General features: G+C 40.7%; 1 protein-coding gene across 1 annotated transcript in view; it reads right to left on the bottom strand.

The window, feature by feature from the left end:
- Window positions 1-23,609, bottom strand: part of MYH9 (myosin heavy chain 9) — a 390,958-nt gene that overhangs the window by 254,299 nt on the left and 113,050 nt on the right. Inside the window, 2 exon segments of the mRNA XM_030206870.1 lie at window positions 3,838-3,936; window positions 12,036-12,099. Of these exon segments, the coding sequence (XP_030062730.1) occupies window positions 3,838-3,936; window positions 12,036-12,099 (163 nt within the window).

Here is a 23,609-nt window from a genome sequence, read left to right as displayed (position 1 = left end):
AAAGGCCATTTATGAATTTGCATTTTAGGGTGTGTCTCCTAGTTCCTTCAGCTGTATACAGCATTCTTTTCAGATGAACCTTCACAGAAGGGCTACGCACAAATCAGAATAAATGAAATAGATATTGTCATTTGAACACAGTGAAAAGGTACTCCATTTGAAAACGCAATGAAGGCTTTCTAGACAAACCTCTCCCATTTTCTGTGATGGGATGTCAAAACTAGGGATTGGATATTCACGTGGAAGACTTTTCCTGTGGCCCACCAACAAATTCTTAACATCTCTCTTCTGGAGTATGAACTACCCCTCTCCTCCTTGCTTGCTCAGGCAGCACCTTGCTATTTCATTATCCTTTTGTATGCAAACTCTCCCAAGACTAATGTAACCTCGTAATTCTATTTATTCCCACTATATTCATTATGGTAGCCTTATAGGCATAAGGTTCAAGGCTATTCATTGTTCTTTCTGTATTCTACACCCAGCTCTCTGGAAAGCCTTTCCCTAAAAACGTTTTAAGGCAGGAAACAGCCTTTAAAATCTTTAAAGCTGAACGTGGACATTTTTCATAAAAGCTTTTGGTTCTTAACCACTTAATATCTATGATGGTGTGGTGGGCAATTGGACCGGAGGCTGACTAGGCCTTTTGTCTTACAGTACAATGGCTTTCCTCCCCCCAATCCCCATTTCCTTTATTTCTCTTCAGATTCCCTTAACCAGTTGAATTCATGTACAAATTGGTCATTATCTGTTTTATTAAACGTTGTTTGGAAAGCTTGCCAGGCGCCCTTGGCCTGGATTGGCTGCTGTCGTGGACAGGATGCTGGGCTCGATGGACCCTTGGTCTTTTCCCAGTGTGGCATTATTTATGTACTTATTGTAAAGCAGCACACATTGACGGGTAGTACATCAAAAACTTAAAATACTGACTATTGCTTGGTTTAAGCATTATCTGATACAAACTTTATCTGTCTACTTAACTGCACATGGCAGAAGAGAATGAGAACCCTCAACTATTTTCAGTTGTCACCAGCTGGTTTTGTGGTTAAAATCTAAGCCCATGAGAAAGGATTATGGATAACATCAGAGCTTTGACCATCCAATATATAACAAACATCGCTCAAAGACAATTAGGTGGTATCACCGGACCCTTAAAGCCCAAAAGTCTATGCACATGTAGCCAAATGGATTGATCCAGATTAACACAAAGATCCCTTGTTTTACTGGAGCTCAGCCTAGGGATTTCATGAACTCAAAGCTAAACAGAAGTACTCTATTGATAATTGGTTCTATTCACTATAGAAATTAGAAATGTCATGTAAAGACTGAGGAGAGGGATGTCTGATATATGCATCCTTTAAGTCTAACACACAATTAGTCTGTCTTATCCAGGAGAATGTCTGAAGAAAATCCATATTGAAAGGCTCTAGGGCTCTGCTGTCTAAAACATCTCCAGCTTTCTTCAGAAATATAAACCCTAGAAGTCTCTGGAGAGGTCCATCCTATGGCTCTCTCACAACAGGGATTCCACACCTCTGCCAAGTCCTGGACCTAAGAAACTGGAAGAGGCCCATATGGTGGTAACAAGATACAATATGCAGCTCTTGGCCAACGTGCAATACTCACTTGCATATGGTCTAGCCCCAGGCTTCATTGAAATGCCAGTCTGCTACTGTTTGGTAGATTCTCCTGAAGAAAAGGTTCAGGCTTACAGATGGTTATGGCTTCTACTGCCATTTGTAGATCTGTGCCCGTGGTTGTTTGGATCATTTAATATAGGTCACTAGAATAGTTTGAAGGTACTAGTAAGGCTTTCTAAAAGAAGAGATTTCTTTGCAGTGGGGTGGGTTAGTTTATTTCCTACCACTGTCAAAAGGTTCTGAAAACAGCTGAGCTGTGCTTCACCAGTTCAGAGCATCCACCAAAAGTCTGTTGATGTCTTAGTCTCTTTCACAGGGGTAAGAACCTAGCATGGCTGTGGGTCAGGTCTGAGGTTCTGAACGCTGCCTTCAATGTTTCTTATGAAAAATGAAGATGCCCTTTGCATTCTATTGTACTGATTCTAGCCTGACCAGCAACCTGCTTCTTTCCTCAAAAGGGGATGGAGGTGTAGGGTCTCCAACAGTCTGAGATAGGATAATTTTTATGATATACTTCTAGGCATCTGTGGCAAGGTCAGAAGCCCCGCTAATTATTCAACCCTTGACCATACAGGTGAAGTGGTCTGATACCAAGATCCTTCACCGGGCAACCAGAAGAGTTTGGCATCTTGATGCATGTCTAGACCCAGAGGGAGAGCTTCTCTAATTGTATCACCCATGTTAAACTTGTCAAAGTCTGACGCTTGTACCTAAACTCCAGGATTTCTTGAAAAAGTGATTGTTCATTCTCTTGCTCAAGCTCCAGACTCATCTGATCTAATTGTAGATAAGACCCTGAAAGTTAACAGATACAAATGATTCATAGCTCAGCTGAGCTTAAGGTTGCTGTGTTAGTATTTTTGCACCAATACAGGACCTGTGTTGCTACAAGAAGTAGCTTTTCTGCTATTGCAAGCATCACTACAGAACGCAATGGTGCTATTCAGACTAGAACAGCCAGGTGTTTAAGCTTTGCAGAGTCTTTCCTATTCAATTTGGTGAGGCACCGTCAGAAGATATATGTGCTCTGTCAGCAGTACCTGTTTCTGCCCCAAACAGAACTGACTACATCGAGCAAGCAAGAATCCTGTTTGAGGGGGCTAGCAAGCGTTGATCAGGTCTGAGCTTTCTGGACAACTCAAAGACACTCGTATGTTGTGACTGGGCCCTGCAGGAGGGGCTGGGAATATACCACCATACACATGCCTGCTCTGACTGGTTCCCGAGAATAAACCTCCTTAAGCTTCTCTCCTTATTTCAGCATTGCATACATCTCAGTGCTGTGAACATCTAGTAGCACTATAGAAATGACAGTAGTAATTTCCAGCATTCCTGCCATAGGTAGTATCAGTACCTTACTACTCTGGGAAACATGAGCAGGTCCCAAGAAGTGGCAAACTGCATGTGCATAAGACAAACATCTTTGCTCTACACAGGCACATCTTCAATCCGGATAGGATATTCAGCACTGAGCGGAGGGGGAGAACCAGTAAAGTTGAACTCAGTGGTGGAAAGTCAAGGTAAGGAAAAGTTGCTTTTATTTAGAAGTTAGAGGGAAAGTGGAGCACCCAGAGGCCATGCTGAATGAAAACTAAGTGAATACAAACAGGCTGAGGAACCACAAGAACATTAGCACATGCAGGACTCCAATGTAGTCATGTAGACATCTTAGTCTTAAGCTTGAACTGGGCTTTGTGTTGCCACCTCTGGATGTTTTTGCCCCATGTGTGGCTAATTTATGCTTGTCAATGGACAAGTCCAGTCTTTCATCATGCAGAACTTTATTATCTGAAATTCTCATTTTCTGGTCAAATTTATAAGAAAATTTGCAGCTATATGTAAGTCAAGCAAGAGCAGTCTAATGTTTACAGCATTAAACTAAAAAGTCTTGATACACAAACTATTTTCCTGCATCTTTAGGGTAGTTAAAACAAGGCATGACAACTGATTTCATGGTCAAATTATTAAAAAAAAAACCTCAAAGAATCTTGATTGTTGTCTCGGTGTTTCTAATTTAGATGGAAAATTTGGGTGACTTATGTACAATATCCAGGAGCTTTGGATAATGTTTTGAACTGATCCACTAAATTCATAAGTCGTTACCCTTTTCTATTAAAAAAAATATTTCCAGTGAAATACGTAATGGATGTGCTGCCTTGTAACAATTTATACTGCATATTACATGCATTGAACCACTTACTCTTCAAGTGTTCCCCTGCACCAGATAGAAGATAGTAGAAGACATGGAAGGTGCGCTCCTCTTTGGCTTGACGAATTGCGCGTGATTTCTCCAGAAGATCTTTAAGGAAATCAAGGAAAACAACTACAAGTAGGGAAAACATGTAAAGCAAAGGAAAAAAAAACACAGAAAGCATGCAAAGGAGAAAACAAGCAGATTCAAATTCTCATATTCAAGCCTAACACCACAGTATTTTAAAATGTCCTCACTGCATTGACCAATACTACCGTATTTTTCGGACTATAAGACGCACTTTTTCCCCCCAAAATTTGGGAGGAAAATGGGGGGTGCGTCTTATAGTCCGAAGGTAGCGTTTTCGGACCTCCGTTCCAGTACTTACATGATTCCATGTGCCCTGGTGGTCTAGTGACGTCAGGGCAGGAAAGAGCCCCCTCTTTCCTGCCCATCGCGCTGCTCTCCGTGCTTCTCAATGCTTTCTGATGGTCTCGGCGAGATTCAAAATGGCCGCCGAGATTCTCGGCGGCCATTTTGAATCTCGCCGAGACCGTCAGAAAGCATTGAGGAGCACGGAGAGCAGCGCGATGGGCAGGAAAGAGGGGGCTCTTTCCTGCCCCGACATCACTAGACCACCAGGGCACATGGAATCATGTAAGTACTGGAACGGAGGTCCGAAACCCGGACAAGACGCACCGGAGCAGAGCACCTAGGTTTTAGAGGAGGGAAAGAGGAAAATTTTTTTTTTCCTATTTCCCTCCTCTAAAACCTAGGTGCGTCTTATGGTCCGGTGCGTCTTATAGTCCGAAAAATACGGTAAGTGGCAAAAAAAAAAAAAAAAAAAGAGTTACGTACCTGTTATGTTTTCTGACACTGGGATCCTGTAGCCACACAAGTGGCAGAGACAGCTGAGCTGAGTCTGCTCTCCCAGAGCTCACAAACTTCTGGAAAGATTTACTAGACCTGTATGAGTGCTCCTCTGCTCACAATCACATTCTGTCAGTGCTCAAGCTAGCTTCAACAGGATGAATGGAAGGATGCATCTATGGGATCTAGCTGTCCACAGATAACACCGATCACAAACATATAGCTACAATTTAATCTAATCATATTCTGCTTGACCAAATAGTTCTAGGCAGAAAGAAAAACAATAAAATACAAAAGCATACAATATTTAACTCAAAAATATTACAAAACAAGCACAGATACCATATATTGGAGAACACTTTTTTAAAACTTGCTCAGTCCATTTTTTTTTTGCTAGTTTTCAGCTGTGTGATTTCATTCATCAAGGCAAAATTCATTTACTGTAGCTTATTCCTCTGCCAAAATGCACTACAATCCAGTAGTTCAGGAACAGGAATAAGCTACAATAAATGAATCTTGCCTTGAACAAAATTAACTGCATAGCTTAAAACTGACAAAATATAGACTTGAGTTTGGAAGAATGTTCAATTATCTCAAAATTAACCAAATGAAAATATTTTCAAAATCAGAACATTCAGACTTTAGAACTCATAATTCTGCAAAGTATTTACAGAATAACAAAGTTTTCAACAAGCATCACAATTTCACATAATCACATTCCACTCTAATATCCAGAGGTCATGAATTCATGAGTTCGGAAACTCTCCCCAATATAGTCTTATTAAAAGTTCTCAATCTACATAAAGCCTTTATAGGAATTCATAATTTAACATCTTGGATTGATTTTGCCTCACATGGTTCTGTACATATCCAGGAGCCAATCCATATAAAACCTTAATTACAATGCCAGTAATTTAAATTCAGTTCAATGAGTATACTACTAAGTATACTCAGACATGCTTCAATTAATGTGTCCTAACCCTGTAACATGTTCAAAACCAGGTACCCACTAATATCAATTTAGTTGCTCCATTTTGAATAATCTGCAGGTTTATTTCAATTTTATCACCAGGGGGGCCCAAATATACAATAATCAATTGCTGAGACCATAGCTTGAACAACTTAAAAAGGAAGAATCAAAAAAAAAAAAAAGACTTGTAGTAGCATCTTGAGTTTAAAAATTATTTAAAATCACGATATTTGAATCTAACAAAATACCTAGCAGTTTAATCTTTTCACTGATGGAAATTTCTTCATTTGCCAATTTAAGTAACAACTGTGGTTTATTGTGAGAAGAATTTAAGCCAAAGAATTGGCTGGGTTAATTTTCAAATCCAGAACACACATCCAACCAAAAAGTTAATCAAAAACCTTACTCATAAGAGTAAACAATGTATATCAGAAACCCAAAAGGAACAAGAATACAATATCATTCATACAAGAAAAATATCAAACTCGGATGAAAACTAAAAAGTATAGGGTGTAGAACACTGAGGAACACCATGCATCAAACTCTAAAGAGGGTAGCCAAATTTTTCTGCCAAAGCACTTGGTGATTTTTTTTTTTTAAATCTGAAAAATCACATCAAAGCCTTGTCAGATAACTCACCACTGACAATCTAGCTAAGATATCGTGATTTACCAAAACAAGGGCTCCATTTACAAAGATGCACTAACATTTTTTAGCAGATACTAAAAGTTAGCACGCACTAACCGTGTAGATGGCCATAGTGGGCATCTACATGGTTAGAGTATGCTAAAAACAGTAGCTCACCTTTGTAACCTCCCCCCCCCCCCCCCCAAACGATGCAGCAAGATCCAGTTACATCAGAAAAACATGACTCTTGGCCAAAATTAATCTGATTTCTGAAAGGAGTCCAGCCAGAACAGTTTCCGTACTAAAAGTAGAAGGAAATCCTGACTACATTGGATCCAAAACTTAATGTTCAAAATTTTGAAACTGATTAGCAACTGCTGCCTCCACAATTTTGATTAACGTAGGAATTAGCTACTAGATGAGTTTATTTTCCAAATTTTCACCTTTCAGGAAGTTTAGTGTTAATTCTCTTTCAAAAGAGAACACTAAACTTCTTCATGCAGCAATGAATTAATCAGTTTTTGGCATACTGTTAAGTAAATCTGATCAACATGGATCTAAAATGAAGGAGCCTCTGGCAAATTCAGATACCAAGCGACAAATGCTGGAATAAACAATTTGTGAGGTGGGCCAGGAACAGTCTGCTGAACAACTCGCATGACAATCCTCAACCACACCACCATCCACATCATGTTTCAAATGTGGGATAGTTTGCAAAAGTTTAGTCACTTTAGATTGAAAAAAATATATATATGCAAAAGCTTGTGTATGCAAGCTGTAGGACGCTAGTAAATGACAACTAATCTAAAAAAATTGTGATGAATTTGAGCTCTCTATTTTTGGGGAAAAGTGTTTCAGTTTTTATCAATTCTTTATAAGCCTTAATCTGTTTTCTCCAGTAATCCCTAGCTTGTTCCTCACATGTTTTTAATCAGATTCTCTAAATTTGAAGATTTTTTCAAAAAAACAGTTAAGTATACCAAGGATTAACCTCAGATCTAGGCATTTTTCTTTCCTGAACTGCTGTTCTCAACTACCCACTAGTCTAAGCTGTATACCAGATAAGTGCCTCTTGTATCTTTAAATTAAAATATTAGAGTATTGCATAATACAAAAAAATATATAAAAATGTAATGAGGCACATATGGTGAGGTTTTTTGACTCATGACGCTCGCCAGTAGTTTACATTGGAAAAACAAACTTTCAAAAGTAAACTCTGAGCAGCAAGGTATCCGCTATAAGAGAAGTGAGAGTGGTCACCGAGCATCTGAAGTATTTTTCCTCCCCATTTAATGGTCTAGAGACATGCAAGCAGTGGATAGTGAATGATATTCTTTAAACAAGTACCAGGTTGTTGTTGTTCTCAACTAGAACAATTTGAATGGTACCATTCTAGTTATCCACTGTTAGCTCAGGAAAGAAATACATAACTTTAGCTGTAAAACAACTTTATCCCCAAAACTCACAGGATCTATTTTTCCCCCGTTTATGATTTGGATTTCTGTATTGTCTAGGAGGATTGCTACAGCCATACTAGTGAATACTCCCAAGCTGATTGTTAAAATTAAGTTGCTTATTTTTTCCTCAGAGTCTGCAACCCAAGTGATCAACTAGGTGCGGGAAACAAGCTGAAGTTTTACATACACAGATTTCTAAATACAGCACTGCTTTTGAAGAGTAGTTAAAATAGTGTTTGGTGAAGGTATCTATAGAGGACTATACCACTGTCTAACAGATGACAAATGCAGCCAAACTAATTGATGTCACCACAGCAGGGTTTTGCAGTTAGTAGAAAAACTGGAACTAGCTTGCTGACTGCAAAAAAAAAAAAAAAAAAAAAAGTAGCCAAACCACACTTCAGAGGGGTGAGACAGGAAAGGGGGACTGAAAATACTTGTCCACTGGTAGTGGAAGGGGAATATAAAGATACACAGGGACGATGTATAGCGGTCTATGGGCAACGACAAGGCATACCTATTACTCTGGCTAATATCTATGCTCCTAATAAGTCAAGGGGCTTTTTTTTTCTTTTGCACCATATTGGACCCCTTGCAGAAATTTGTGAGAGGGTAAGTTATATCCGGAGACTAATTTGACTCCATATGCAATATGGGATAATTCCATGGGTAAGGGAGATTACAATAGAAAACACAGGAAAGCTTTGATGAGGTATTAGAACTTTTAGATGTATGGAGACTACATCACCCCTTGATGAAAGGCTATGCTTTTTACTCACATGCAGCGGGTACATACACTTGAAAAGACATGTGGTGCCACCAAAGTCAAATATGCAAATAAAGAGCAGATGTACATATCTGACCATTCCCCAGTGTGGGTGGAAGTGGTTTTGGAGGGTAACACGAGGGGAGAGGGCTGGTCTGTGAGGATGTGAAAGAAGTTATACAGAATTATTTATTGCATAGTGACAATGGGGAGGTGAATGATACTATACTGTGGTATGAACTTAAAGCCGTGGTACAGGGGCATTTGGTGAATGGGGAGCGACACATCTTAGGCTTCAAGAACAACTCTTAATTCAGAGCAGAGACAGAGGAACCCAAGTCCAAGGGAGTTAAATGATGTTAGGGCTGAGTTGGGGCACTGGCAGCTCGAACAGATTGATTTTAAGCATAAATGCTTAAAGCACCACTCATTTAAATTTGGGAATAAATCAGGGATGCAATTGGCAAGAATGCTAAAGGAGCAAAGGGTGGCTCAGGGGCTAGAACAAATTAGGGGGTCAGGGGGGCAATTATGTTACACCGATAAGATTTGAGATTTTATCAATTTTATAAGAAGCTATATGGACAAACGAAACCTTATGAGGGAGAGATCTAGATTCCTATTTACAGCAAGTATAGCTGCCGATTTTGTCTGAAGAGGAAAAAGCGGGACTGGAAATACCCATACAGGTGGCAAAATTGGGACAGGCCATAAAGAACTACTGGCAAAGGTGTTAGCTACATAGTTAGGATAGGTATTACCAGGGTTGTACACTAAGACCAAGTGAGCTTTGTGGCAAAACGAGCAGACCCGGTTAAAATTACTTTTACTGGCCTTAGATGTGGAGAAGATGCTTGACCAGGTCCGCTGGGAGTTTCTGTGGAGAGTTATGGAAAAAGTAGGTGTTTGTATTTGGCGCCTACAGCACGGGTTAAGGTGAATGGGAGCTATACAGGACCCTTGAGAACAGAACGAGGAACAAGACAGGGATGCTCACTCTTGCCACTTTTATTTGCCCTGTCTGTTGAGCCTTTGGTTCAGAGAATTCACTCAAATCCAAATACACAGGGGTTCCAAATGGGGGACCAACCTCATAAGATTGCATTATTTGCAGATAATGTTTTGTGCTATGTGGGGCATCCACATTTTTCACTACCAGATCTTTTACAGGAGTTACAAGATTATGGGAAGGTGGCTGGATTTAAAGTAAAAGTAAATCTGGATAAAACAGAGATCTTGAGAATTACTATAGACTCAAAGTAGAGGAGTGTGGTAGCCGTGTTAGTCCACTCTTAAGGTTATCAATAGAAATCAAAAAATAAAACATGGAAAAGAAAATAAGATGATACCTTTTTTATTGGACATAACTTAATACATTTCTTGATTGCCCTTCTTCCTCAGATCGGAAATAAGCAAATGTGCTAGCTGACAGTGTATATAAGTGAAAACATTCAAGCATTACTATGACAGTCTGACAGGGTGGGAGGATGGGGGTGGGTAGGAGGTATGCATGGGGACATCAAAGCATATCATTGATATTCTAACAGGATGGATGTGGATAGGTGAGAGGAGGGTGATCAACACAGACATACAGCTTTATGGTTTATAATGGGCTAGGAACCCCAGATCCTTGTTAAGTCCTTTCTGTTGGGTGTTAAAATATTCAATCATTCTGACTTGAAAGGTCTTACGTTCTTGTATGGTTTTAAAGTTACCTTTCAGGATTCTCACTGTGAAGTCACTGGTACAGTGTCCTGGTCCTGTAAAATGTTGACTAACAGGCGTGGGAACCCTACTGGCACCAGTATTGTTCATGTGATGACTATGTAAATTGAATCTTGTCTTAAGCATCTGGCCTGTTTCTCCAATATAGCATCCTTCGTTACATTTTCTACACTGAATGATATATACCACATTGGAAGATGAGCAAGTGAAAGATCCCTTTATGTTGAATATCTTTCCTTTGTGGATGACTTTGGGGTCCTGTGAAATATTTTGGCATAGTTTGCAACTGGACAAATTACAGGGAAGTGTGCCCTTCTGTTCCTTTTCAGTCTGTGATGGAAGTTTACTTCTGATTAGCTTGTGTTTTAAGTTGGGTGGCTGTCGGAAGGCCAGTACTGGTGGGGATGGGAATATCTCTTTCAGTAATTCATCCTCCTGGAGTATAGGTTGTAGATCTCTTATGATTTTCCTCAGTTTTTCCAGCTCTGGATTGTATGTCACTACAAGGGGGATTCTGTCTGTGGATTTTTTCTCCTTGTACTGTAGCAGATTCTCCCTGCAGTTCTCTAACTCCAAGCCTTCTAAATCTGCCCCTCCTCCATCTTCTCTTACATGTAATACCACCACCTCATTCTCTCTTCCTCACCCCAGCTATTACTCTCACACCTTCTCAAGCTTGACTCCACCCCCCACAAATGGCACACCCACCTTGCTCTGCCCCTTCCATGGCACATCATTTGCTCTTACCCCCCACGCCTCCTCATGGCACACTCAGCCAGCATTAACTGCTCTCTCCCCTCTCCTGAAGAGTGTGAACAGTAGGAGGTGGTGAACCGTTGTACAATGGGTCACTTCCTCTTCCTTTGCCAGTTTAGAACCCAACTGTGTATATGAACCATGCAGTTCAGTCAGGTCTAAGTCAGCAAAGGAAGAGGAAAAAGAATGACTCAATGTGCAGCAGTTCACTTCTTTCTCCTCCTGTGAGATCTCTACAGAGGAGGGGGAAGAGAACAGCTAATGCTGGTAAGCTTTGCAGAATTCTGCGCTGCAAATTCCCCCAGGAATAAAATGGGTTGACTTTCATGACCAAGAACACAATTGAGTGGAAAGAAATGCAATGTGCGTGTGTGGGGGGGGGGGGGGGGGGGACAGTTTACTGGTTTATGAAAAGTTAAACCAGAGATTTTTGTTTGGGGGGGGGGGAAGAGATGAAAGATTGTTCTCCTTCCTTCCACCATTCAGCACAGACTCCGGTTTTGTTGGAGATTACCCTATAACTTCTCTTTGTAGAAGCAGCTAACTAGCTAGCCAAACAGAAGGGTAACACCAGCTACACATGCTGTCCCAGGACTTGCTTATCCACTGTTACATCATTTTCATGCAGCGTTTCCAACTCACCATGCAATTTTTTCTTAATCACCTTGATTTTCTAATTCCTGTTACTCATCTACATCATCTCATCCCAATACAATACATACAAACCCACAAACATTAACACAAACCATAGTCGGCCAACACCGTTAACGGTTATATGTAAGCCACATTGAGCCTGCAAAAGGTGGGAAAATGTGGGATACAAATGTAATAAATAAAATGTCCCCCCTCAGTTTACATACTATTAAGATGTTTTTAATGTCCATGTTTAGATTTTAGTACATTATGCCATAAAGTGTACCGTTATGTATTTTTACTGTTCTCTGTGTCCAGCTTATTGTTGTACACTGCCTTGAGTGACATCAAAAGGGCAGTAAATAAAGCCAAATACATTTCAAGCTTAGTAATAAAAGGATACAAGTTTCAATGTTGGCTCCAACAATGTAACCATTGACATCAAAATTAATCCTAATAAATTTGCCCTGCAGAGAAAAGAAAAAAAAATGTTAATATACAAATCACTCCACAATATTCACCCAGCTAAGAAGAATGCTTGCAAAATATTTGTAAGGCAATTCAAGAACTTTACACGCTAGTCTAATCTAAGCTGTTAGCTTTATAAAACAAACACTAAAACTCTAAAGTTTCCCTCACTTTTAACAGGGGTTCTTTACACAGGTTTATCAGGCACACGAATTTTAGAAAAACTGGTTTAACACAATTGCTTGATTTTGTTGAGAACAAGCCTGTTAGAGAATAATTATCATCAATTCCCAATACTCTAAAAATATTCCTATGTATTGTTTTGTGGAAAATATGATGCAAACCAAATTAAATGCTCACAGTGTAAAAAATCACTCAGAGTGTCACCAAAGTGCACACCAGTGCGTCTTTAAAGTAGACTAGAGCTGTATGCTACTTCTGCTAATGGTGACTAGGTTCAAACATTCATTTGAATTCTTATGATAAATATTGTAAAGAAATGAGTATTGGTCTTTAATGGAATGATCTTCATGATGGTGACTTAGGAACTGAATAAGTTTTGGCTGTAAATATAGCTCCTGATGAAGGAATATGAAATGGGGCACCTCAGAGCTGTACAGAAATGCCACAGTTAAGTTTTTTTGATATTGATATTGCTCTGTGTAGAGATTCATGATTTGTGTTGCATTTTGGGGCACAATTAATACACATTCTATGATATTGTTTTGTGGATATAGGTTACAATATTTATCACGTTCACATAAATCACAGGGATGTGTGAACAGTCACCATTAGCAGAAGTAGCATACAGCTCTATTCTGCTATGACGACGCACTAGTGTGCGCTTTGGTGACACGCTGAGTGATTTCTTACACTTTAAACATTTAATTTGGTTTGTATCATATTTTCCACAAAGCAGTACATAGGGTGATTTTGTTGAGAAGCAGAAGGTTCTGAGTTTGTCTGGTTTTAGGAAGTTCCATAATATGGAAACCATTTTGTTGTAAATATTTAAATCATTTATCACAAAGGTGCTCCAATTGTCACCACTGCTTTTTAATCTTTATGTCCAGTTATTGATATCGCATTGAGATGTGAAACACAGATCCACTCATTTGCAGATGATCAGTTATTTTGTTGGGATCAGCCCAAGGGCCAATTTAACTGCAAATCTGTCAGACAAATTAAAATCCAGATGTTGAATGCATCCAAAACTAAATTCTTATGGATTCATGAGAAGATGTCAGTTTTCCCATCCATCTTTATCATGGGAAGGGTCCAATATGCTGGCGAAAGACCAAGTATGTAATCTGAGAGTTTTGCTAGATGTTGGATTATCTTTTGATAACCATATTTCTCAGTTGATCTTCCTTTTACTAGCTATGCCAATTATGCAGGAGTCGTACTTATTTTAGTCTGATTTTGATCAGTTGCTTTATGCTTATGATGCGCTATATATATATATATATATATATATATATATATATATATATATATATATATATATATATAAAGAAACACTATCTGGAGTTTTGAGGTTTCATTTAATATTTTTTCTCATCTTAAGTGCACTGCAAATTTTCACAATATTAGTAGACTTCATATTTTTTAGTAGTTTGGTTCTCTATAGCTACTGTTCATAAAAAAAAAACAAAATTAGTTACTAGCTTTTGAGTCAAATTCCGTTGCCTTGGTTTAAATGTAGTTATTAAAACCCTAAAATATTAAAAAGGTAATCAAATCTGTTATAAGATGCAAAATTATTTGCTTTACCTTTAAGCAAGGGAAGATCAGGGCTCAGAGTAGAAGAAGTTTCTTTGGGTAAATGAACATTACTTTGATGACTTAAAACTTGGGATAGGGCTTGATAAAATGTTTTAATTTAATTAAACAAGCAAATAACTAATTTTAGCACTTTCTAACGTAGTTCAGAATTGTTGCAGCACTGTAACATTAAAAAAAGTTAGGATTTTAAATTTAAGACCTAACCAGTCTTTCCCACTGACCCTCCCCCCATCCGCCCTAGGCATCTCTCTTAATTAGGAATAAAGTTCCAGACCATATACATAAGCATGGATTAATGAGACAAAGCCTACATGGATTTAATCAAAAGAAATCTTGCCTCACTAAATCTACCATATTTTGAAGGGGTAAACAAACATGTAGATAAAGGTGAGTAGTGTATCTGGATTTTCAAAAGGCATTTGACAAAGTACCTCATGAAAGACTCCTGAGGAAATCAGAAAGCCATGAGGCGATGTCCTATTGTGGATTAAAAACTGGTTAGAGGCCTATTTAACAAAAAAATGGGAATCCTACGCGGAATATAATGGAACACACGCTGAGGCGCAGCCCGTGTTATAATGGAATACATCCAAAGCGGTGCTCAAGGGAGACATCATAGCATATTGCAGTATTAGGCGCGTCAGGCAGCTAGTATTATACACTTAGAAAAACAATATCTGAAGGCTAGGCGGACGCATATGCGACGCCCTACCCCAGAAACACTGGAGGCGTTAAAGGTAGTTCAGGTAGCATTAAACACCTTGTTACATGAAAGGGAAGTCCGGTCCTCGTTATACTACAGATATAAATTGAGCAGATTTGGGAATAAGGCAGGCCCGATGCTAGTGAAGGTGATTAAAAATTGGGGAGGGTCTCGCGCCATCATAGTTTTAAAGAATCAAGCGGGGGTACTGGTTAATTCCAGAGAAGAGATTGGAAAGATATTTGAACAATACTACTCAAATTTATATGCTGCTGAGCCAGCATGTGATGTGTGCAAGGTACAAGACTATTTGCTAAAAGCCGGATTAGAAAAGCTAACGGGAAGACAGAAACAAGTTAAATGCTCCACTAATGTTGGTGGAATTGCAGGGTACAATTAAAGGGCAAAAACCCCGCACAGCCCCGGGCGGATTTTCGGAAGAGTAATACAAGTCACTACCCCCGGAGGCATTAGTTTCCTTGTTAGAATACTATGAGGGAATAATAGAGGCAGGACACTTCCCGCAATACGCCAATACAGCGCTGATGTTGATCCCAAAACCGGGAAGACCTCCTGATAGGGCAGACTCGTACAGGCCAATATCGCTCCTCAACATTGATACCAAATTATTGGCTAAAATGCTGGCAGAGCGATTAGCAGAGTGCTTGCCGCGATTGATAGGTATGGAGCAAGTGGGGTTCGTGAGACACCGGCAAGCCACGCAGAACGTCCGTAGACTGCTGATGGCAATGGCAGCTTGCACAGAGAATGCGGAACCAGCCTGGGTAATTAGTTTAGATGCCGAAAAGGCGCGTTTGATCAAGTGCAATGGGAATATCTCTTTCACACACTAGAATATATGGGATTTAGAGGGTGGTTCCTGAACACAATTAAAGTTCTCTATTGTCATCCAATGGCAAGTGTACTAGTCAATGGTCTGCAAGGGGGGGAGTTTGAAATTGGGAGAGGCACTAGGCAGGGGTGTCCCCTGTCCCCATTGCTGTTTGTTTTGTTACATTTGTACCTCGCGCTTTCCCACTCATGGCAGGCTCAATGCGGCGGGCAATGGAGGGTTAAGTGACTTGCCCAGAGTCACAAGGAGCTGCCTGTGCCGGGAATCAAACTCAGTTCCTCAGTTCCCCAGGACCAAAGTCCACCACCCTAACCACTAGGCCACTCCTCCACTCCGCCCTGGAGCCCCTGTTGCGTACATTGAAAGCCGCGAGACAAATCGAGGGTGTACCTTTGGGGAACCAACTACTACTACTTAACATTTCTAAAGCGCTACTAGGGTTACGCAACGCTGTACAATTTAACATGGAAGGACAGCTTACAATCTAAAAGACAGGTGTACATTCTAAAGACAAGTGTACAATCTAAGAGAAGTGTAGAGTCAATCTGATAGGGCAGATAGATTGGGGGGGGCATACTATATTTCCCGAAAGGTTAGGTGCCGAACCAAACCATAAAAGTACTGGCATACGCTGATGATTTATTGTTGACAGTCACTAACCCAGAGAGATCTACGGAGGCACTGTTAGAACAGATTCAACATTATGGGCACATGTCAGGGTTTAAATTAAACCTATCAAAGTCATCAGCACTCCTGGTGGGGGAAATAGGTAGGGGGAACTTGGGAGGGTGGATTCCCTTTCAGATGGCCCAGGGTAAAATTAAGTATCTGGGAGTCATGATCACAGCAGAGTTGAATGAGCTGTATGAGATCAATATTCAGAGACTTTTAAAGGACACAGCAAGCAGGTTAAACGAATGGACAAAGTTGCCTCTCTCCTTGCTTGGCCGAATAGCTTTATTTAACATGATCATGGACCCTAAATGGTTATATGTTCTACAGACTTTGCCGTTATACTTGAAAAAGAAAGATGAGAAAGAACTGGACAAGATGATACAAAGGTATCTTTGGCGTGGCAGGAAAGCCCGTATATGAGAGTGCTCTGCATACCAGTGGAATATGGAGGCCTAGGATTGCTAAATATGAAATATTTCAGCGTGGCCAACGGAATAAGAAATGTGAACGATTGGTATCGAGGTACGAGTGACTTTTCTGCAACCAGAGTAGAATTAGACCTCACTCCGGAGATCCACTTTAGCAATTACTTACACACTGCGGGAGTGCCTATCCCGCGAATACTGTAACAATCATTGATTATGGGATCAGCAGTGGCAACCTGGAAGTGGGTTTGCAAAATACATCAATTTTCGGCAAAAATTACACCATACTTGCCTATATGTGACAATGTGGGCTTTGAACCAGGCCGCATGTACGGAGCATTTCGGAGGTGGAGAAAACGAGGTGTGGAATATCTGCTACAGGTGGTGACAGAGGAGGGACGCATGAAATTGTTTATTGAGTTACCGAAAGAGTTTGGCCTGAAAGATGGTGACCAGTTTCATTATGGACAATTGAAACACTATCTAACATCACTCCCCTGGGAGAACTTGGCAGCAGATGTGCAGGAGGAACCTGAGCTAGCCTTTTCTCTGGAGGCCCAGCAGAAGGTGCCACTTTCACATCACCATCGTCACATAAAGGACACTATATCAGATTACAGAACACTGTCTCAACAGTGGAAAGTGGACCTCCACACAGAAATTACACCGGCACTGATACAGTCTCATGAGTTATCACTTAAGACGGGTAACTTACCAGTCCACACACTGGGAATTACAATATAAATTTGTGCTCCGGACACACATCCCCCCCCCCCCCCCCCCCCCATTTTACATGGGTCTGTCATCTTGGGGGGAGTGCCCGAAGTGTGGAGCGGAGGGCGCTACTCTGGGGCACATGTTTTGGTCATGTGAGAAAATTGTGGAAGTTTGGAGGACAATTGTAAAGTATGTTAATACAATATGGTATCAGCGCTGGATCTACAACCCAACCCTCCTATTCGGGCAACCACAGATACAGCGGCTCGTGGTCAAAGGATTTATGGCCTTTATATTACAAACCGTGATAGTTGGAAAACAAGTTATCCTGAGTGGTTGTCATCTAGGGTCCCTACCCTACAACAGTGGCGGACGAGAATGTTATTAATGATGCGGATAGAGAGAGTGGGGATCTCTGATTTTCAGACCCCCTTAGGGGAAAAGTTTCAGCAGCAATGGACACCTTTCTGGAATACTTTAACTCCATCGGCACGGAGTCACTTGCTCAATATATAGATTATGTAATGTTAGTTAAATGATAGAGATGGGGAGGGGAAGGGAATAGGGATTTGGGGTGTGGGATGGTGGGGAGGTAAGGGAAGTTGGGGGGACAGAGGGCGCTAGGAGTAGAAGGGGGAGGGAAGCGGGGGGGAAGAAAACGGGGGAAAATTGTTGTTTGTTCTTAAAGATGCAATGTTTGTTGTAACACATTTTTGAATGAATAAAAATGATTTAAACATAAAAACTGGTTAGAAGAGAGAACAGAATAGGGTAAATGGTCAGGATTCTCAATGGAGAAGAGTTGACAGTGGGGCTCCCCAAGAGTCTGTGCTGGGGCTGTTGCTTTTTAACATTTATAAATGATCTAGAGATGGGAATAACTAATGAAGTAATTAAATTTGCTGATGGCACGAAGTTATTCAAAGTTGTTAAAATGCAAGAGGATTGTGAAAAACTAAGAGGACCTTACGAGACTGGGCATCCCAATGGCAGATGACATTTAACATGAGCAAATGCAAAGTGATACACATGGGAAAGAGGAATACAAACTATAGCTACATGACTCAATTCCACATTAGGAATTATCACCCAGGAAAAGGATCTAGGTGCCATTGATGATATGTTGAAACCCTTTTCTCTGTGTGCAGAAAGCAAATAGAATGCTAGGAATTATAAGGAAAGGAATGGAAAAACAAAAATAAGTGCTATAATCCCTTTGTATCACTCCATGGTGTGACCACACCTCAAATATTGTGTGAATTTCCAGTGACTGCGTCTCAAAAGATATATTGGAATTAGAAAAACTGGAAAAGGTACAGAGAAAGGCAAAGGAAATGACAAAGGGGATGGGACGACTTCCCTATGAGGAAAGGCTAAAGCAGTAAACCTATTCAACTTGGAGATGGCTGAGGGGAGATACGGTCTATAAAATACTGAATGACTTGGAATGGGAGGGTAAGCCGATTGTTTACTCTTTTCAAAAATACTAGGACTAGGGGCCATGCAATGAAGCTACTAAGTAGTAAATTTGAAACAAACTAGAGAAAATATTTCTTCACTCAATATATAACTAAATTCAGGAATGTGGCAAAAGCAGTTAGCTAAGCAGTGTTTAATAAAAGGTTTAGATAATTTCCTAAAAGTCCATAAACCATTATTAAGATGGACTTGGGAAAATCCACTACTTATTTCTAGGATAAAGCAGCATAAAATCTGATTCTGTTCTGGGATCTTGCCAGGTACTTGTGACCTGGATTGGCCACAGGATGCTGGGCTTGATGGACCTTCAGAATGTCCCAGTATTCAACGCTTATGTTCTTATTAATCTTGTCAAAATGGAATTTGTCACCACAGGATATGCAGGAAAAAAGCAAAAGTGGAGCACACAATCCACTGATGGAACCACAAAGCGAATGATACATACCTGTAGCAGGTGTTCTCCGAGGACAGCAGGCTGATTGTTCTCACGACTGGGTTGACCTCCACGGCAGCCCCCACCAACCGGAAAAAAACTTCGCGGGCGGTCCCACACGCAGGGCACGCCCACCGCGCATGCGCGGCCGTCTTCCCGCCCGTGCGCAACCGTTCCCGCTCAGTTGAATGACAAGCAAAGGAATGAGCAAAGCACAACTCCAAAGGGGAGGAGGGAGGGTAGGTGAGAACAATCAGCCTGCTGTCCTCGGAGAACATCTGCTACAGGTATGTATCATTCGCTTTCTCCGAGGACAAGCAGGCTGCTTGTTCTCACGACTGGGGTATCCCTAGCTCTCAGGCTCACTCAAAACAAGAACCCAGGTCAATGGAACCTCGCAAAAGCGAGGGCATAACAGAAATTGACCTACGAAGAACAACTAACAGAGCGCAACCTGAACAGAATAAAATCAGGTCCTGGAGGGTGGAGTTGGATTCAAACCCCAAACAGATTCTGCAGCACAGACTGCCCGAACCGACTGTCGCGTCAGGTATCCTGCTGGAGGCAGTAATGTGATGTGAATGTGGGGACAGATGACCACGTCGCAGCCTTGCAAAGCTCTTCAATAGTGGCTGACCAAGTGGGCCACTGACACTGCCATGGCTCTAACACTATGAGCCGTGACATGACCCTCAAGAGCCAGCCCAGCCTGGGCGTAAGTGAAGGAAATGCAATCTGCTAGCCAATTGGAGATGGTGCGTTTCCCGACAGCGACCCCCTTCCTATTGGGGTCAAAAGAAATAAACAATTGGGCGAACTGTCTGTGGGGCTGTGTCCGCTCCAGATAGAAGGCCAACGCTCGCTTGCAGTCCAATGTGTGCAACTGACGTTCAGCAGGGCGGGTATGCGGTCTGGGAAAGAATGTTGGCAAGACAATTGACTGGTTAAGATGGAACTCCGACACCACCTTTGGCAAGAACTTAGGGTGAGTGCGGAGTACTACTCTGTTATGATGAAATCTGGTATAAGGAGCATGAGCTACCAGGGCTTGAAGCTCACTGACTCTATGAGCTGAAGTAACTGCCACCAAGAAAATGACCTTCCAGGTCAAATACTTCAGATGGCAAGAATTCAGAGGCTCAAAAGGAGGTTTCATCAGCTGGGTGAGGACGACGTTGAGATCCCATGACACTGCAGGAGGCTTGACAGGAGGCCTTGACAAAAGCAAGCCTCTCATAAATCGAATGACTAAAGGCTCTCCAGAGATGGCTTTACCCTCTACACGATGATAAGCACTAATCGCACTAAGGTGATTCCTTACTGAGTTGGTCTTGAGACCAGACTCTGATAAGTGCAGAAGATATTCAAGCAGGTTCTGGAGACAAACAAAGCAGATCAATCAGTGATATGGTTCAAAACTTTATTTTCAGAGATTCGCCCGACACAGACTGTGTTTCGCCCACAAGGGCTGCGTCAGGGGCTCTACAAAAGCAAATAAAATCAAATACAATTAAAAACATATATATTTGTATAATACTATATCATGAAACATTAATAATGAAAAAGAAACCATATCAGATATATAAAATCAAACACTTGGAAGGAGAAATCAAATATCGTCGAGGAAATAAACATAAATACTTGCATAAACCTATGTTTACAAACATACAAATTTGAGTAACACAAATAAGACAACCATAATTTCTTTGTTATGCATATGATAATAATCTGAAATAGAGATAACTGATTTAGATAGCATAAAAACAATAGTCCAAACAATAATTAGCATAATGAAATATCATTTATACTTACATATATAAAGAATCAGACTCACAACAATTATAACAAAATACCTCATACAATTTTATCACTCAATAAAACTCACAAAAATAAATATATATATATGGTGATATATATAATACATTTAAAATGTCAATTATAATTATATATATATACAAAAAAGGTAAAATAAAGTATTAAAAGGACCAAAATAAATCATATGATTCAACAAGACAACGGCCACACAGAAAAGATTCTATGGCAGTACTTATTTAAAATGTCATTTGTTATCAGTTATCTCTTTCAGAAAGGAATGGCATATATGTTGGATGAATACCTTAATATGAGAAGTCTATTACTATAATGTTACTTGAAAACACACATAATCAAAATAATAAAAACACAGATAACTCACAATAGTCCAAGCAGGACATGAGATTGAAACGTAAAAAACCAGCAGGGTGCTTTCCTCAATCAAGATGAGGACACTGCAAACAAATTGCGAAAAGTGAGAAAAAAAAGGAAAGAAAAACTTTCCATATGCTACTTGGAGACTTAAATTTTTATATATTAAAAGTTAAATCTTCCTTTAATAATGATAATAAATCACCATAGCTGTTATCTTATTTAATAAATAAACAGAGAGCTAGCATAACACAAACAGGCTATATACATAAAGCTCTCAATCTCTACACTTGCCTTAAGGAACCATTACTTGCTACAAAGAACTAACTATCAACAGTCCACTATAGAAAGCAAAGTGAAACTGAACTGAAAACATGGGATAAATCCAGAGCTGGCAAGTGTGCACAAACACCTACTCTGCTTGATTGCTCAGCTATAAACCACTCAGGGAGTAAAAGTCAAGAAATCACCAAAGATATAAAGGAACTAAAACCAATATGTAACATACCTCCAAAAATAATGCAGAAAATATTTATATGTATATAAAGATATAAATAACAATATTATAAAATTTTTACAACATCTATAAATATCAAACTATACAAAGGGTTTTTTTTTATAAAAAGAACTCCAACCAAACCTCTCAAACTCTACACATGCCTAAATTGGGCATTAATTGCTGCAAAAAGCAACAGTCCACTACGGAAATCAAAGTGAAACTGAACTGAAAGCATGGAAAACTCAGAGCTGACAAGTATACACAAACACCTACTCTGCTTGATTGCTCAGCTGTTGTAAACCACAAAGAAAGTGGCGTCTTTTAAAACAGAAGTCTTAAAACACCAAAATTGTTAAATGTCACAACCACTGCCAAATAAAACTGAGCCTCAGTCCCTACTAACAGTCTTAATATTTAAGATGGAATAAAACCCTAGCACTTGTAGAAACGTCTAAATAACAGCATGTCCCTTAAACCTGGCACTTACTCAGCTCAATGCACAGGGTAAGTCTCTGGTCGCATCTCTCAGCTGCTGGAAAAAACAGAGTAGAGGAAATGACGTCTTTTATACTAATTGCATGTCACAGCTGACCGAATATGCAGGGCAATGCAGCACCCTGTGATTTCTGTGCCCCCCAAAAGACAAGTAAAAGATTAAAAAAAAAATATTTAAAAAATGGAGGTGAAGAATATATTAAAAATGAGAGAAAAAAATAAAATAAATTTTAAGAGTAAAAAATTATGAATAGAAAAAAAACCAGATAACATCCTTAAAATTTTTTTATCATCCAACATATAAAATCCATTTTAAAGAAACACAGATGCAAATAGACATATCCCTGACAAAGGAGGCAAAGGAGAGGCTCTCAGGGGGCGAGAGCTTCCTCTCTGGTGAAGGAGTGGGGTCGGAGGGAAGACCCACAGACTCCTCTGAGGAGAAATATCTGGGGTCCTCCTCCTCCCCCCCCCCCCCCCGAGGCCTCCTCTTCCTCGGTGTCGGACATGAGCTCTTTCAGCTCAGACCTCAACCGGGCCCGTCTCGACTGCGAGGAACCACGTCCTCGTTGATGGCGTCGAGCGGTGGACTCCCGCGCCAGCGGGGACAAAGCTCCCTCCATCGACTCCACCTGTGTGGCGATCGACACCGGTGTCGCAAGCGGCGTCGGAGGCCTCGGCATCGGGCCAGAGCACACCGGTGCCTCCATCAACGGCGCCGGGGGCACAAGCACCCCCGGTGCCGGCAGCGCAAGCACCCCCGGTGCCGGCAGAGCCTGGCGTATCAGCCCTGCCAGGATCCTGGGAAGGATGGCTCGGAGGCACTCGTCAAGGCAGGGGGGGCCAGTGTTTTTGACTGTCAACATCTGTGACTTCAGTCTGGTCCTTCTGAATATCTTCCGCTTGACTTGTTGTTTCTTTGTGTGTTTTTGCGGGAGAATTGGACTCTGTTGTTCTTGAGATACTGGGGAGCAGCAGAGGGAGTACATTTATAGTAGTGGAGGAGTGGCCTAGTGGTTAGGGTGGTGGACTTTGGTCCTGGGGAACTGAGTTCGATTCCCGGCACAGGCAGCTCCTTGTGACTCTGGGCAAGTCACTTAACCCTCCATTGCCTGCCGCATTGAGCCTGCCATGAGTGGGAAAGCGCGGGGTACAAATGTAACTAAAATAAAATAAAATAAAAATAGGTTAGTAGAAGAAGTTTGAACAATACATAGGAATTGAAGGATACTACAATTGTATATATAAATTCAATGGCAAG

The sequence above is a fragment of the Microcaecilia unicolor genome, chromosome 1 (genome assembly GCF_901765095.1).
Source record: "Microcaecilia unicolor chromosome 1, aMicUni1.1, whole genome shotgun sequence".
NCBI classification, from domain to species: Eukaryota; Metazoa; Chordata; class Amphibia; order Gymnophiona; family Siphonopidae; genus Microcaecilia; species Microcaecilia unicolor.
Note: the sequence above shows the minus strand (reverse complement) of the source record. Positions and strands in the feature narration are given on the sequence as shown.